The 15,218-nt window shown below is 50.0% G+C and overlaps 5 protein-coding genes across 5 annotated transcripts; 2 read left to right on the forward strand and 3 right to left on the reverse strand.

Annotated features, from left to right (window-relative positions):
* Nucleotides 1-329: 329 nt before the first annotated feature.
* Nucleotides 330-3,909, reverse strand: MIND_00731400 (uncharacterized protein; the record flags this gene model as incomplete). The annotated part of the gene is made up of 8 exons (XM_037364015.1): nucleotides 330-506; nucleotides 555-667; nucleotides 715-1,725; nucleotides 1,770-1,890; nucleotides 1,940-2,172; nucleotides 2,223-2,453; nucleotides 2,505-3,193; nucleotides 3,245-3,909. The coding sequence occupies 8 exons, from the start codon at nucleotides 3,907-3,909 to the stop codon at nucleotides 330-332; spliced, it is 3,240 nt and encodes a 1,079-aa protein (XP_037219659.1).
* A 126-nt stretch (nucleotides 3,910-4,035) lies between these two features.
* Nucleotides 4,036-7,817, forward strand: MIND_00731500 (Inositol hexakisphosphate and diphosphoinositol-pentakisphosphate kinase; the record flags this gene model as incomplete). Its single annotated transcript, XM_037364016.1, has 17 exons — nucleotides 4,036-4,307; nucleotides 4,362-4,456; nucleotides 4,508-4,950; nucleotides 4,999-5,204; nucleotides 5,251-5,420; nucleotides 5,467-5,620; nucleotides 5,666-5,959; nucleotides 6,009-6,088; nucleotides 6,135-6,160; nucleotides 6,207-6,584; nucleotides 6,634-6,719; nucleotides 6,770-6,866; nucleotides 6,917-7,113; nucleotides 7,161-7,356; nucleotides 7,403-7,560; nucleotides 7,609-7,681; nucleotides 7,728-7,817. The coding sequence occupies exons 1-17, from the start codon at nucleotides 4,099-4,101 to the stop codon at nucleotides 7,815-7,817; spliced, it is 2,952 nt and encodes a 983-aa protein (XP_037219660.1). The 5' UTR covers nucleotides 4,036-4,098.
* Nucleotides 7,818-7,828: 11 nt separating this feature from the next.
* On the reverse strand, nucleotides 7,829-8,813 carry MIND_00731600 (UBC-like protein; the record flags this gene model as incomplete). Its single annotated transcript, XM_037364017.1, has 2 exons — nucleotides 7,829-8,529; nucleotides 8,582-8,813. 2 exons carry the CDS (start codon nucleotides 8,811-8,813, stop codon nucleotides 8,399-8,401), a joined length of 363 nt encoding a protein of 120 aa, XP_037219661.1. The 3' UTR covers nucleotides 7,829-8,398.
* Nucleotides 8,814-8,854: 41 nt separating this feature from the next.
* MIND_00731700 (uncharacterized protein) lies at nucleotides 8,855-11,777 on the forward strand (the record flags this gene model as incomplete). The annotated part of the gene is made up of 4 exons (XM_037364018.1): nucleotides 8,855-8,930; nucleotides 8,986-9,282; nucleotides 9,341-10,460; nucleotides 10,514-11,777. The coding sequence occupies exons 1-4, from the start codon at nucleotides 8,873-8,875 to the stop codon at nucleotides 11,775-11,777; spliced, it is 2,739 nt and encodes a 912-aa protein (XP_037219662.1). The 5' UTR covers nucleotides 8,855-8,872.
* A 103-nt stretch (nucleotides 11,778-11,880) lies between these two features.
* On the reverse strand, nucleotides 11,881-15,062 carry MIND_00731800 (uncharacterized protein; the record flags this gene model as incomplete). Its single annotated transcript, XM_037364019.1, has 11 exons — nucleotides 14,788-15,062; nucleotides 14,649-14,731; nucleotides 14,577-14,604; nucleotides 14,429-14,528; nucleotides 14,366-14,378; nucleotides 14,251-14,315; nucleotides 13,817-14,206; nucleotides 13,700-13,771; nucleotides 13,485-13,649; nucleotides 12,489-13,439; nucleotides 11,881-12,441 (listed from the first exon to the last, which is right to left on the reverse strand). The coding sequence occupies exons 1-11, from the start codon at nucleotides 15,024-15,026 to the stop codon at nucleotides 11,881-11,883; spliced, it is 2,667 nt and encodes an 888-aa protein (XP_037219663.1). The 5' UTR covers nucleotides 15,027-15,062.
* Nucleotides 15,063-15,218: the final 156 nt, after the last annotated feature.

The following is a 15,218-nucleotide window of genomic DNA, read 5'->3' on the forward strand; positions in this document are numbered from 1 at the left end:
CAGGTACGAAGGTGAACGCCGCTTGCAGTTGAGTTATAGTTACCCCACGAACATCCATCTAGAAGTGGTCCTTATAACCATCTCGCCTCCCAGGAACTGCCAAAAACGTATCGAAGCTCTAACTTCGCGGGCAGTATTAAAGGCTTGGATCAGAGAATGTCGTTTGGAAGACGCCCACAAAAGTATTGGTTGAATCGAGGAGGATGGAACAGGAAAATTTGTGTTGGGGCCAAAGGAAGCCGAAAAGCCGACATCAAAAACAACACAGAATCAATTTTTTACATAACAAGATGGCCGAGGCGTCGCCGAGAGGAAAGAGACAAGCGACTCTATTTACGACTACGAGGACTATATAGTTTCAGAGCCAAGGAGCTCAGTATTACGGAGATCGATGAAAGTGCCATAGCCAGAGATGCCCAAACGGGATCTAGTCGCACTCGATGAGCAGGATATAAGACACCAGCAGCAATTGGAAGTGCGCAAAGGTTGTAGACAATGGCCCAAGCCTTCTCAAAGCTCAATTCTTTGCGCAAGACAGTAAATTTGCTACTCACGAAGTTGAATTTCACTCGATTGATGATTCGACGCGAAAGGTCAGAAAGAGTACGGAGAGAGTTGAGGTCAGAAGAGAGCAGAATGAAGCTTGCGCTCGAGACAGCAACATCGCCTTGCAAGAAATGTTAGAAAAATTCAAGAAAGGATACAAATACGCACTTCCAGATCCGATAGCAATTCCAACATCTGCAACAGTCAAAGCTACACTGTCGTTTATCCCATCCCCAACCATGGCGACAACACTGCGAAAAGGTTGCTTGTGTCGCGACCGACGGGAAGATGGACTTCGTTGGAGTAGCTCTATCTTTTCGGCTTTTTCATGCGGCAAGACACCAGCGATGACATTTTCCGGGGAGACACCAAGCTCCTTTGCGACAGCAACTGTGGTCGTTGGGTTATCGCCAGATATGATCCACGGGATAATGCCTTGTTCTTTGAGCCAAGCAATCACTTCCGGTGCTTCGGCCCGGATCGGATCTGACACCGCAAACACAGCTGCAACCTCCCAATGCGCTTCCCGAGAAACAGCCATGAAGACCACACTCTTTCCTGTCTCTTTCCATCCGTCCACTGCAGCTATCGTCGATTGATCAAGCGAGCCACCGTTCTGTTCCACAAATTTTTGGCTGCCAACGACAATTGATGTGGGGCCGAAGTGACCAGAAACTCCAAGACCAGGGGTTTCATGGATATCAGAAACAGTCAGGTCTTTTGCACGATTTTCTAGACAGAACTTGTGGACAGCGTGCCCAAGCGGATGGGATGTAGCGCTCTCGAGGGCGGCCGCCATTCCCAGAAGATCCTCCCGTGCGAGTGGGACATTTAAAGGTGGGAAAATCGAGTCTGAGACACTGGGATCGGTTCCAGTTGTGAGAGTTCCTGTTTTGTCAAAGCAAACGATATCGACACGAGACATTTCTTGGAATGCCTCCCCTCCCCCACGAGCCAGTATACCAGCTTTAGCCGCCATTCCAGAGCCGACGAGCAGCGCAGTTGGGGCTGCTAGTCCTATTCCACAAGGGCAAGCAGCAACTAAAGCGGCGATGGAGAACTCCAGAGCCCATACAAACCATCCCCCAATTGGAATGTCGAGGTAGTCGCTAGGAAGTGCGCCAGAATAGGCGAGAACAAGCCATACAAGGAATGTCAATATTGCCAAGAGTGTGATCACTAAGTACCGTAAGATCACCTGACCGCGTTTGATAAGTGCTTACGTGGGACAAAATAAGCAGTGCATAGGTCAGCAAGTCGTTCGATAGGTGCACGGCGACTGGTCCAATGAGTGAGCGCGAGGTTCCTGTTGATATCATGCTGTATACCTTGAGCCTTCCCGAACTACCGCAACGATGCCGTCGAGCCTGGGTCAGAAGTCAAGGAAGAGTACAGTTCTGTTGGAGACAACTTGCATTGTTCCTCCACCAACGCTATCCACACGAATAAAGGCGGCATGCGACCGATTTATCGAGCCCAAGTAGACCTTGTCACCAGGTCGCTTTGTGACCGGCATCGACTCGCCTGTGAGCATGCTTTCATCAAATGTGAAGACATCCATCTCTCCTGCCGTCAGTGAAAGTATTGTCCCATCTGCTGGTGGCGTTGCACCAGTATTGCATCGAACTAAAAGCAAACGTGAGTTAGCATGGTTAGCACTGAAGACTGTGACGTACTTATGTCTCCGACTTCAAGTAGGTCAGCAGGAATGCTGAGGACTCGCATATCCTTACCCACCCGCGAGTCATCATACGCCTTTTCAGGATCATACCCTGCGGGTTTTTCCGGGATTGTGAGATCATTTCCGAAGTCCGTGACAACTATTTGAGTCTGAGCGGGACGAAGACCCGCAAGCGCTGTAACCGCATCAGCAGTACGTGCTTTTGAATAGCCTTCCAAATATCGACCTAACAAAACAGTTGATCAAGGACACAAGGAAGAGAGTAGATGAAGCGTACCAGCAAGCAAAAATAGTGTGAGAAAGACCACACTATCGAAATATGTCGTGCTGTCACCGCGGTCTTGTCTTGGTTGTCTTGCTGCGAGTGCTAGCAAGCCGATTGACGCAAAGAATGCAACCGAAACTCCGAGAGAGACGAGTAAGTTCATAGAGCCAAATCTGATCAGGCGTCGCCATATCGGTGTTTTACTTCCTGGACGCCACAAGCCATATAGCTCTTTAATGCTTCGCCGATGAAAAAGTCCGGCGCCATAGAACATAGCGGGGATTGACAGGAAAAAGAGTGCCCATGAAGCACGCGATGTATTTCCGGTCCACATCGGTGACATGAGGTACATTTTGGTTGGGTTGTTGTCGTGAACCAAGCTCATGAACACGATGGAGAGGATAAAAGTGGGAATCGCCACTATAAAGGTGACGAGACCTCGGCAGAGGATGCTTTTCTGTTCGCGCGCCCTCATATGCTTGGCCCGGTCTTCAAGCGACGGCGCATTGAAAAGCGAGACCTTGAAAGGTGGAGAGTTGGATTGCTCCAGTGCTGTGATGATGGTGCGAATTGTAAGTTTCGGGGCGTCCGGTTGATATGTTACGTGAAACACAGGATCGACGAGGGAAGGAAATGGGGCATCGACAACAACACGGGGACCAAGGCTGCGAATGGCATCCAATGCCCTATTCGGACAGTGTCTGTTAGATAAGCTTAGCGGCTCATATCATAGTGAAGAAGATACGACATACTGGCAAAACATGCCATCAACGCGTAACGAGATTGTCCTTGATGACTGAAGTGGCGACTGTTCGGCAATACCGACACGTATAGGCTCGACGCTGACGACATGTGCACCAAATCCACAGTCTTCAATAGCATCGACAGCAGCTTTGGCACGGTCTTCATCATCGATTGTAGCAGCTGCTGAGTGGCTGAGCAAGCTCACGGCCACTTCAGAAACCCCGGTGAGCTCCTCTAATGCTCGAGTGATCGAGTTTGTGCAGCTGGCACACGACATCCCAGAAACCGATAACGTCAGCCGAAATAAACGCGGTTGGGCGAGGTCCACGTTGGCCTTTTGACAAAATGTGCATTGTTGAAGATGTTTCTGATGAAGGCCGTCGACATCATCAATTGAGTGTAGGGAAGGGGGCTCGTCGATGTCAAAACCCGCATCTCGAATCGCGGCAGCAGTGAGCTCTGGAGAAAGTCCAGCTGGGTGGTAGACAGAGACTGTCTGCTTCACCACAGAGACATCGACTTTGAGCGGTGGGGGGTCAAGAGTAGCTAATGCATGCTCTATCGTGAGGCAGCACGAACCACAATGAAGATTTGCGACGGTGAAGATGGTGTGATAACCAAGGGGACTGGCCATGCCAGGGCTGAACCGATACGAGGCTTTCTTAGAAAGCATGGTGTTTTAAGAGCAGAGTAAAGTGTCATGGCGTGAATAAACTTCGGCTGAGTTATAGTCAGGTTCAAAAAGTCCCTCAAATGTGACGTCACGCGGCGCAATTTCAGATCGTGTGCCGTGATCCGGCAAAATTGGCTCGTTCGTTTTGCCTTCCGCCTGCTGGGTTGTGCATGCCCAGAACGAACCAACATGTCTCGTTCACGCCTCTCGAATATTTTCCATTCTCCCGATAAGCAACGCTCAAGTTCCGTCTTAACACGATCCTCTTCTCCTGCGTCTAGCTCCCATTCCCTCGATGCCATACACTCTCCATTGCATCCCGACTCGAATGAAACTATAGTTCCCAGAAATGCGGCGCCGATAGTGCTAGGCATATGTGCCATGGATGTCAAAGCCAGGTGGGTCTCAACAATCGTTTTCTTGCGCGAAAGTGGATCGAGGGAGTTGCTTAGGTCAAAAGCTATGCGAGAAATTCTTACTCGACTCGTCGAACGAGCCAGCAATATCGAAGTCAAAGTTTTTGGTGATAAGGTGATTTTAGACGAAGGTTCGTTTCACCATTCTTTCCCCTGACTCATGGAAATTTACGCTTTCCTAGATGTTGAAAATTGGCCTCGATGCGATGTCCTTATATCCTTCTTTTCCACAGACTTTCCTCTCGACAAGGCCATTTCCTACGTCAAACTTCGTCGCCCATTCTGTATCAACGATCTGTCTCTACAAGCACTTCTCTGGGATCGTCGTTTAGTTGGAGCTGTCCTCGACCACCTCCAAGTTCCAACTCCTCCTAGATTAGAGGTTTCCCGTGACGGTGGCCCAACTGTCGATCCAGAGCTCAAAGATCTTGTGAAAACAAAACTTGGTCTTTCAGTCGGCGATTTCCGTGTCGCTCCAGAGGTCGTCTTACGGGAAGATGGCGACGCAATTATTATCGATGGGCAAGTCTTAGAAAAGCCATTCGTGGAGAAACCAGTCAGTGGCGAAGATCACAACGTTTACATCTATTTTCGTGGTGGAGGTGGACGGCGATTGTTTAGAAAGGTTTGTGCCGTCCTGCTTATAGCAGTGTACCTAAACAAAGCGTTCTAGGTCGGCAATAAATCAAGTGACCTCGACCCCACTCTGAATCATCCACGAACTGATGGATCGTACATTTATGAGCAATTCATTGATGTGGACAATTCGGAAGACATCAAGGTTTACACTGTGGGACAAGAGTACACTCATGCCGAAACCAGAAAATCTCCCGTTGTAGATGGGGTTGTCCGAAGAAACACTGACGGCAAAGAAATACGGTATCATAGGTCCTTCATCTTCCCTCCGTGATTGACTGTGGCACAGCTTCATCACTCGTCTGAGTGAAGAGGAAAAGACCTGGGCCAAAAAGATCTGCGAGGGTTTTGGTCAGCGAGTGTGTGGATATGATATGCTGCGATGTGATGGCGGCCAAAGAAGTCAAGTCATAGATGTCAATGGCTGGAGTTTTGTCAAGGGGAACGAGTCCTATTATGGTATTTGTCGCCTTCATTCTAAAATGCCTGATGCAACTTCGGTTAGATAGAGCTGCCGAAATTTTGGCTGGCCTATGCATGCGTCTTTCAGTTTCTCCAGACCGACCGTTGTCCACTGAACAAGCACCAACTTGGCTTCTCAAGGCTAATGTAACGGTCTTCCGCCACGCTGACAGGACTCCGAAGCAAAAGCTCAAATTGTGGGTGTTTTCATCGTCGGCAGCAGCCACTTAGAAATTTGACAGTAACTTCCCTATCGGAGAAGATTGGACGCAACCATTTGTCACTCTACTTAATGGCGAAAAGGAAGAAATTATCCTCCGTGAGAAAACTCAGCTCAGCTTTATTTCGGCTGCAGTCAACGAGGCGAAAACTCTTGGTGCAAATGGCGAAGACCTTGCCAAACTGAGCCAACTCAGCAATGCTTTATTGAGCAAGATAGACCTACCTGGTACTAAGGCTCAGCTCAAACCAGTCTACTCCAAGCGTCAAGCGGGACAAGTCAGGCGACTCACCAAGTTGACACTAGTATTCAAGTGGTGCGTATAGATGATTCTGGCCGTTTTGGGGGGATTCAACGTTCATCAGGGGTGGCGAATTTACCCATTCGGCTCGTTATCAGTCAAGAGATTTGGGAGAAAACATGAAAAAGGACATTTCTATCATGAGTGAGCCGACTCAGACCAGTCTAAACATGTTCTGATGTTGCCACAGACAAAGATGCACTGAACAATGTCAAGGTGTTTGAGGACTCATGTCAATGCTTCTGTGAATGACCGTCCATAGATCTTTACTTCCTCCGAGCGGCGTGTCATTGCTTCCGCCGAAATTTTTGCAGCAGCTCTAGTCGATTCCCAAAACTCGGCTTACTCTGCTCCACCGTCCACGGCAAGCTCAAATTCCAATTTTTCAGCTCCAACGTCCAACGCTAGCTCGCTGTCCTCTCGGTCCTCCACTGACATGAGTAACTTGAACAAAGGACAACAGACACCCCTCAACCTTATTGTCCGCAAGGATCTTCTTGACGACTCAAACGCCGCAAAGGACCTGATGGATGACGTCAAGAAACGACTCAAAATCCTTTTGCGTCCAGGAGAATCAGAGAAGAGGCCTGAGCTTACATGGCCTAAGAGCATGAATAAAGAGCCCGTTGAGGTCGTTAAAGTGGGTCTTGATTTAGATTTGGTATTGCTGACTCAGCGATCTAATCTAGGAGGTCATCGAATTGCTGAGCTCGTTCAGAGGCACCATGCACAAAAACTTCGAGAATATGGATGTTGATAAGATTCAAGAGAGATGGTATGGTCTTCTCCGGGCTCTCACCTCTTTCGTTCGTTCAATTGCAACAGGTGCTGTGGTGATGAACCTTGGCTATTTCGTGAACGGTGGGAGAAATTATTCGAAGACTTTTGCGACGTCGAGCAGAAAAAATTCGATCCGTCCAGGGTGTGTAGTACGACTTTGGGCCTATTGAAGCTTGCTGAAAGTAGCCAAAGGTTTCCGAACTATACGATACGATCAAGTATTGCGCACTCCACCACCGTACTTTCCTTTTTGCAATTTTCGACGAGCATGGCCGCTCAGATACTGCTCAGCCTCCTGGAGACCGAAAACTCCACGAGCTCTATGGACGCGCCAAAGCTTTATTCGATTTAGTGGCCCCACAGGAATATGGCATAGAGCCCGAAGAAAAGTGCGCCGCTTTTTCTTCGGACTATGCATCATGCTTATCGCTCATAGGGAAGAGATTGGCGTTCTAACCTCTCTACCGCTACTGAGAAATGTCGTTGCCGATCTAGAGGCCGCACGAAATCATGGTGGGAGCTCTTTGCGACTTTACTTCACCAAGGAAAGCCATATCCATACCTTGGTTAATCTTGTCCTGCATTCTGGTCTGCCAATAGCAAATCGAAGGATTCCGGAACTCGACTATTGTGTCAGTCTTACGACGTTGCTTGACTGTGTCGCTAAAATCATCCCAGTCGCATATCACTTTTGAGCTCTATGAACGCAACCACGGTCGAGGGATGTCTGACAAAGAATACTCCATCAAGCTTTCGCTCAGTGAAGGGGCGCACTCGTCAAATGTGCTCGATTCAACCCTGGATGCACGCCATTCGCTCAATGTACAGGCTCGCAAGTGAGTTGGTCTATGAATGCCCCATATTGTCTGCTGAATGGTTTACAGGAAACTAACGCAACATCTTCCCTATTCACTCGTGATCGAAAAGCTTTCCAAACACTTTCATAGGATGTCTGACGTGTGTTAGCATTTTATTTGACTGGACTTTTCCTGATCTTATTCAGGACAACGACACTGACGATTTCGAGACGATCAAGCCCCACCCTGTTCTGGCCATGGCTGGTAACGGCGATTCTAGTTCCAGTGACCTTTAGAATTCGGTACTTTAGCCAAGTCCCATATAATCCTAGAATTCCTTCTTAGTTTATCTATCCAATTTGTAATGCTATGGTTGTTCCTCGACCTCTGGCCACTCCTTCAGGCCCATTCTGGTGCGCTGAGAGGATAATTGGGTTGAAGAAAGTTCGACAAACGGCAGAGCATCACGAGGAGCTCCTTTGCTTGTTGTTCGATCCCGGTCGAACAAGGAGGGTGCTGATTGTGAGAGCAAGGAAGACTGAGAGGCGAGATTGGCAAATGAAGAGGTTGACTCGTGGTATCTGCTATGCGCGTTAGCTAGCTATAGCCCAACGCAAGACCTTATGCCTGCTTACAGTCTAAGGCGCATTATTTAGTTGAAATCGGATTGGAGCTAGCTCAGCTTACCTGAAAGCCTCCTTGTTCAAGCAATCCGACTCTTTGATTGCATCGAGGGCATGCTTTTTGAAGGCCGCCTTTATCCAATGAAGCACGTCGAAGACGCGGTGTTCTTTGGGTCTGTTGATATGTTACCCACCGTAAAGACCAATCAAGGTTAAAATATTACTACCGCCATGGACGGAATCTTGGCGCAAGATTAAAGGTGCCTGAGTTGGGCGACACAAGCGGGTGGAATACGTCCGAAGAGAATTTGACTTGGGGGGGGATTTTCTGGATATGTGGACGGGAATGTGAGCCGGAATTTGAAGACAGCATCCGCAAAATAGCCTTTGGAGGGGGGAATCAATGCCTGCGGCGACTGCGTTGGGGAGGGGAATACCTTGATGCACAAAGAAGACACCATCCCAAACTGTGATTGTGTCTGGTGAGGGGAGAATGTAGATTCCAAGCGGACAATGGTCGCGGTGACCTAATGAAGCGAATTCGAGAGAAATAGTGGTGCGGGTGACGGGATCGACAGAGTCTGACGACGCGGAGACTGTAGATTTCCGCTGGGCTGGTTTATTACTCTTGGAAGTGAAGTCTATGGGCGTAACTAGATTGACCAGCATGATGGCCTAGAAGTAGGCGCGTCACAACACGAGGATGCTCGCTTGGAGCCAACCACTACATGGCAGCTGCGTCGCCTGCTCCCTTTTCCCGTCTTCAGCTCGCTGCCGCCCTACTAGGTAACTCTTTTTAAAGCATTTACTCACAACGGCTTGATAGCTTGACACACTATAGAATACGACAATGACCCTACAAATCCTGATGCGCCTCAGCGCTCAGCGCAAGAAAGCGCCATCTTTGCAAACTTTAGACGGGCAAGACCACGACAGAATGTCCCCAAGAGAAATGACTACCTCAGCGTCGCATTGCCCAGTGAAACTGGTAGTGTGGGTGGGCGAGAATCTGTTCTGAGCGGACGACGCTCGCGGTCATCCATAAACATGCTGAGAAATCCGTTCGGCGCAGAGGAAACCGGTGAATATGAAGACGACGAAGAAGATAATGATGAAGAAGCGGAAAGGCTAGAAGTTGGTGAGTTTCTACAATAAGCAAGTTAAAGCGTGTCGTCCGCTGAAGCCTCCAATCCAAGATCTCTCGTCATGGGGCCTCGACGCATTCATGACCAAGGAAACTGCAGAAGCAAAGAACAGCAAGCGACGATCCCGTACATCGACGCTACCCAACCCCCAGCCAGTTGTAGCCATGCGGTCTCCGACATCTTATGCTGGCGAGACCCCCGCGAGAACAACGAGATCCATGAGCGTTGGAAATTTAGACCAAATGACGAACGAAATTGAAGCTGGGCGTCGCAAGTCATTTGGCTCACCACTCGATCTTGAGAGAACAGAATCAATACCACTCCAACGACCTCGCGCGGCATCACACTCGCTCGTGCCGTTTCCTTCAGAGTCTGTTCGCTCTCCCTCTCCTCCGCGCCAAGAAGATTTCCGCTCCTCCGTTTTCACATCCAAGTTCGAACCCAGATCTTCCCAAGACGAAGACCAGCGCACACGGAGGATGTCCGTTGGAAGCATGAATTCAAGATATATGCTCACTGAAGACAATCCATTTGCTCTGCGACCACCAACCTCGATGTCTAAATTTGATCCTAAAGCGGCTGCTCACGCTCGAACAATGTCCAACGCTTCCATGGGCTCAAGGATGATGTTGGACGATGCGTCTGTAATGACTGGTCAAGCACGAGATGGCCGCTATTCTACAATGGAACTTTTGCGGCCCAAAGTACTGGTTATGCCGAGTCCACTCCAGCCACCATCGGGTATACCTCCGCCCGAACCTACCCAGGCGCGGGAAGGCTTTTCTGCTTCAGCCGATCCCCCATTGCCGCCTGGTGCTCGTGCTTCACGCAGGATGTCCTCTACACTCATGGACTCGTCTCCATCCAACCTTTTTACTCCCAACCCCAGAATGAATCTCACCCTATCCCAGCTTACTTTCCGTAATACCCTTATGGTCGGTGGGCAGCGGGATGTGGCATATAGCGACCTGGATGCTCAGCTTCCTCGTGCAGCGCAGGAGGGTGAACAAGTACAGCAGACCCCGCCGATAACCGAAGACGAAGCTCTATTGCAGACCACAGCATCACCGGAAGATCAGGTGAAGCCAGGCCGACCTCCCGGGAAATTATACGGCAAGAGTCTGATTGATGACTTGGAGGGTCGCAAGGCCGCTATGCGAAGCAAACAAAGGTATGAGATCGCTATCTTCTAGAGCAATTAATTTGTCTCTAAGCAAGCGATAGAGTGTTTACTGGTGATGCCCGTCCTTCGATGATGGCAAGAACCTCCGCGCAACGGAAGAGTACCCTCATCGACCTTGACGGACAGATGGACGAACAAGGGAGACCGTTGGTTCAACTCAACAAATCATTCGACTCTCAGGGATCGCAAAATGCTCTCGGGCGAAGAAACTCCTTAAACGCAAAACCCTTGCTGAATTTCGATGACGATGACAAGTTGAAGCGAGGTGGACCGGGACTCGGCCCGAACTCCCGGCCGAACAACAGTCGTTCCGTTTTCGGTGTCGATACTCTTTGGGAACGGGAGATGGTTAAATTGAAGGAGATTGAGGCTCGAGAGAAGGAAGAGCAGGAACTGATGAAGGCGCAGGAAGAGGCACGCGAGAGCAAGAAACGGGGACGGAAAAAGCGCAAAGACAAGTTGGATGTCGATGATATCTCGCCGGCGGTTTCAGTGTCACCCAGTGTGTCAGATTTGCCACAATCGGATGCAAAAGTTGCATCGTCTCCGCCTGTACTCCCTGCCATTTCACCAGGACTTCGTCGACCGCCTCCGGCCAATGATTCTGATAGTGAAGATAGTGTTGGTGCGGGGCCATCACAGCCACAGGCTCAAAAGCGCGATGGATGGGTGTCCTCTGATGACGAGGGGGATGGCCCCACTCGAAAACCTGGAACTGGCCCTCGCTATCCTGCCCGGGCTAAAGTTGCTGACCAAGACAATGATAGCGAGGAGGATATGCCGCTTGCTGCAACGATAGACCGGGCTGCACAACGAGTAACACAAATGCAACTGTCGGCTGATCCAGATTCTGACGAGGAACAACCTCTCTCGGCCCTTCTTCGTAAATCTAAACTCAGTCTACCATCCTTGAACTTTGATCGACAGTCTCAAAACGACGACGAGGAAGATGATAAACCGTTGGGTCTGAGGGCCTCTCGAGTTGCACCGTCGTTTCTTTCGAGTCGTGGAGGGGAGGAAGACGATGACATGCCATTGGCATATCATCCTGAGCAACAGAGGCGTTCACAGTACCACATGATGGCGCAAGCTCAGCAGCAGCATCAACAACAAATGATGATGCAAGCTCAGTTCACCAATAGCATGTTCTTCTCGCCCCCAGCCATGCCAGCCATGATGGGCTCTGGATTCTTTGCCCCTCCCATGATGATGCCACCTTCTCCCATGGCGCCAGTCCACGACGAGGCCAAGTACGGCGCCGTTGACAAGTGGAGACGAGATGTAGTTCTCGAGGATGGCCAGTAGTTAGACTTGACGGACACTTTTTTTCTATCGTATCGTAGCCGCTTCAACCATCGTGCTGATTATAATTTTACAAATGGGTACATATAAACGCATGCAGTGGGTATCAAGAAGGACTGGGGTTGGTAATGACAAGTGCTCGTTTGGGCTGGGAGGTCCACATTGAAATATCACGTCTTCGCATTTCTTCTTCCGCTCTGTCGTCATCTTCATCCTCTGTGTCTGCACCAGTGCCAGGGCTGACATAATCTGTAGCCAAGGCTGCTCGGTAGGGAGGTCGATGAGTATATGGAAAGCCTCCGCTTTCATCGGTATCCGAAACTGAAGGTCGAGGAGGTGATGTTGGTGGTTCAGCCCGCATGCGATGGAGAAGAATTGCAAGTATTGATCGGTCGGGCCGGCCACTCCAGGCCAGGCCAGCAAGAGTCGCGTAGAAAAGTCCAACAACAACAAGAAAGGCGGCGAACGCGCCTTTGGGTGCTTTCGACCACAATGCGACAAGTGTGAAGACACAGAAAGCAAGCATGAGAACATGAAACAAAACCCGTGCAAGCACAAGTGTTTTCGATGGTATAAGCCTGGGTGGCGGCTCTATCAAGGTGGCAGGGTTTGATTGGGGGGTGGGTGCCACAGGCGGAGGGGGACTGTAAGAATTCTCTAGTTCCCCCTAAGACTTATCAGCAGACGAAAACAATTAGGTTCAATTAAACATACCACTATTGTAAGACTCCGCCTTCGGTTCAACCATTCGACATCACCAAGGCTTTGAGATGTCGGGGAAGGTGAAGTGTCGGACAATGGGCGACTACTGCTGGCGCGACGCGTGCGGGCGGGGCGGTTAAGAACCTCGAATGTTCGTTTGGAAGAAGGAACCGAGGGCTGCAACCAGTCTCCTGTTTCTGCCGACCCAGTGTCAAAAGAATCTTCGTGACCTTTCCTCCAGTTTGTTTGTACTCTGCGCTGAGTGGGCGATGGACTGCGGGCACTGCGTACGTCTTTCTCGCTCGCATCAGAGTTGGCACGTGTTCGAGTATTGTGATATTTCGAGGGTGACTTCCTCGCATCTCTGATGGATATGAAAATAGCGGTGAGGGGCACGAGACCGTATAGCAAGACAAATAGAGCGAGGCCCGCTTGGCCGTGGGTTGTACTCAGATGTCGTGGGGGAACACCCGTGGAAGAGCGGATTGAAGTGAATGCGATGGCCAAAGCAGCGACCCCAAGTCCATAACTAACTGTTGCGGAGGCAATGGAAAGATAGAACATGAAGCGAGGCAGAGGGGGTTCGCCTAAGCTGAAGTAGCGAGAACAATGCCGGTAGACAAGGAATGAAGGGAGTAGTAGTGCAGCTGAGACGGGGGCCAAAGATTTGTGGAGGACGGATGTATCGATATGTGGGACCGGACTAGGTGTCGTAGAATTGTCGGAAGAAGAGGACGGGTTACTGGGTGAAGAGATAGGAGGGGACGGCCGAGTCAACTGAGAAGCACAACTCGTGATGAAGATATTTTGGACACCAGCTCCTGCGGCGTTGACCCCAGTTTGCAACGTTCCGTCGCCAAAGCCCGCCCAGCTGGGATCATCTTCTGTGACCACAGCATTATATGACCGCAACAACCAGAGTTCAGAAAGGTACGTTCCATCTTCTTCAACGCCTCCAAAGACCTAGATGAGAGTAAGAGGGAGAAAAAGTAAAAAGAATCGCTATACAATAATGTCGCTGGATGTTGACCGAGCATCACCAACCAGGGAAATGGGAAACATAACTGCTATCGCGCCTGCTCTAGGCGTTGGAAAGGCTTCCTTGCCAGAGGTACCTGGATCGCCGGCTGGGAGTATTCGTGTCCATGATCGAGTCATTGTGTCCACAATAGCCTGCGAAGCAACTTGAACCGCTTCCAAGGCAAGAAATAAATCAACCCTACGACTTCACCGTGTTTCAAGCCAGCGCCGTCGTCCCACAAACTGGAATTGAATGTACCCAGCATGACGAACATCTAGCCATCCTCGTAAAACAAACTCATGATCGACAAAGGATCTACCTGTGAAGCGAACGAAGCACTGAAGGTGTTACCGTTCGGTATCACGACGGGAGTAAGTCGGGGTGCGGGACAGTTGAGAGCTATCGCGTCAGTAGAACTTCCGCCGTTGATAAGGTATGTTGCTTGGATCGCGCAATTTTCGTCAGGAGAAGAGGTAGCATTACAGCCCCCCATTGTTACAACTTGCTCTTTCAAGACGCTGCCGCCTTGTCCTGTGATGAGAGGAAGGGCAGGCAGGTGAATTTGCTCCCAACTAGCCACCACATTGTCAGGCAGATTTGATGAGAGTGTTCCAGACACGTTCAGCCGCCAGAGCTCAGAGAAAGAATGTGAGGGGTCTGAGCCACCCCAATACCAAAAGGTGTTATTGGGACCAGGTAAGACAGGATCCTGGCGAATGTCAAAGAAGGCATGATCCCTGCTGGCATCCGTACCGAAACAGCAGCCACACGTGTGTCGATCCCACCACTGGCTCCCCAACGGGCAGCAGGTCCATGTCCTACCGGGACATTAACAAGTGCTTCTGGGGTAACCAGCTTCGCGACAAACCTGGCGTTATATGCTAAGAGATTGAGTTGACAATGTAACTCGGACAAGATGAACGTGACGTACAATCTCACTCCAAAAGCCGTTTGTGAAGTCGAATTCCCAAGCATCGTCGAGCGCCACACCATCCACGCCCTTCCCGCCAATTACAATGAAGCCATGGCGACTATGAGGATGATGAGAAAGGGACACAATCTTAGGATCAAAGTCGCACTTGCTTGCCGCGCTGTCGACTCCAAAGACTGTACCGAGTGAGAGCTTGACAGGAGGATGAATGAGCCCATACCTGCGGCACTACGAGCTGGGGGCGTGAGTTTGAGGTTATTCGGAGGGTTCGGAATGGACCAAGTTAATGTTTTCAAGTCCAGGCTGGAGAAACAGATTTAGTAGGGAGGATTGGTCGAAAATGATAAGCTAGAACACACAGATAAGTGTTTCCTTGTGCAATTCCACTGGAGGCTTCTCCTCCAAAGATAATCAAGGTTCGGGAGGCATCATCGTAACCAATAGCCGCGTTTTTTAGTGGTGGTGGTCGTGTTGTGCCCTTCAAAAGGTTTGAAAGATTCAGCCACTGGAGTGGGGGAGCAGGAGAAGAAGAAATAGCGGATACAAGCCCCCAGGTCAATGCAAGGGCTATTAGGCCTACCCGACGCGCCCCCGCCATATCCGACTCGAAGGCCGTGTGGCAGCGGAGACAAACCGCCGTCAGGTCACGTTTTGGTTAATTATTTATTATGTCATACCTCAGATTGCAACACTCAGATTCTGATGTCCAGGGTGGACCCACAGTTAACGACATTCCTGAAAGTCTTTGACTGGTCCTTGTTCCGACAATCAACTGTGGGGGTAAGTATCA

This window comes from Mycena indigotica, assembly GCF_014461135.1.
Source record: "Mycena indigotica strain 171206Taipei chromosome Unknown Mind.scaff0006, whole genome shotgun sequence".
In the NCBI taxonomy this organism is placed as follows: Eukaryota; Fungi; Basidiomycota; class Agaricomycetes; order Agaricales; family Mycenaceae; genus Mycena; species Mycena indigotica.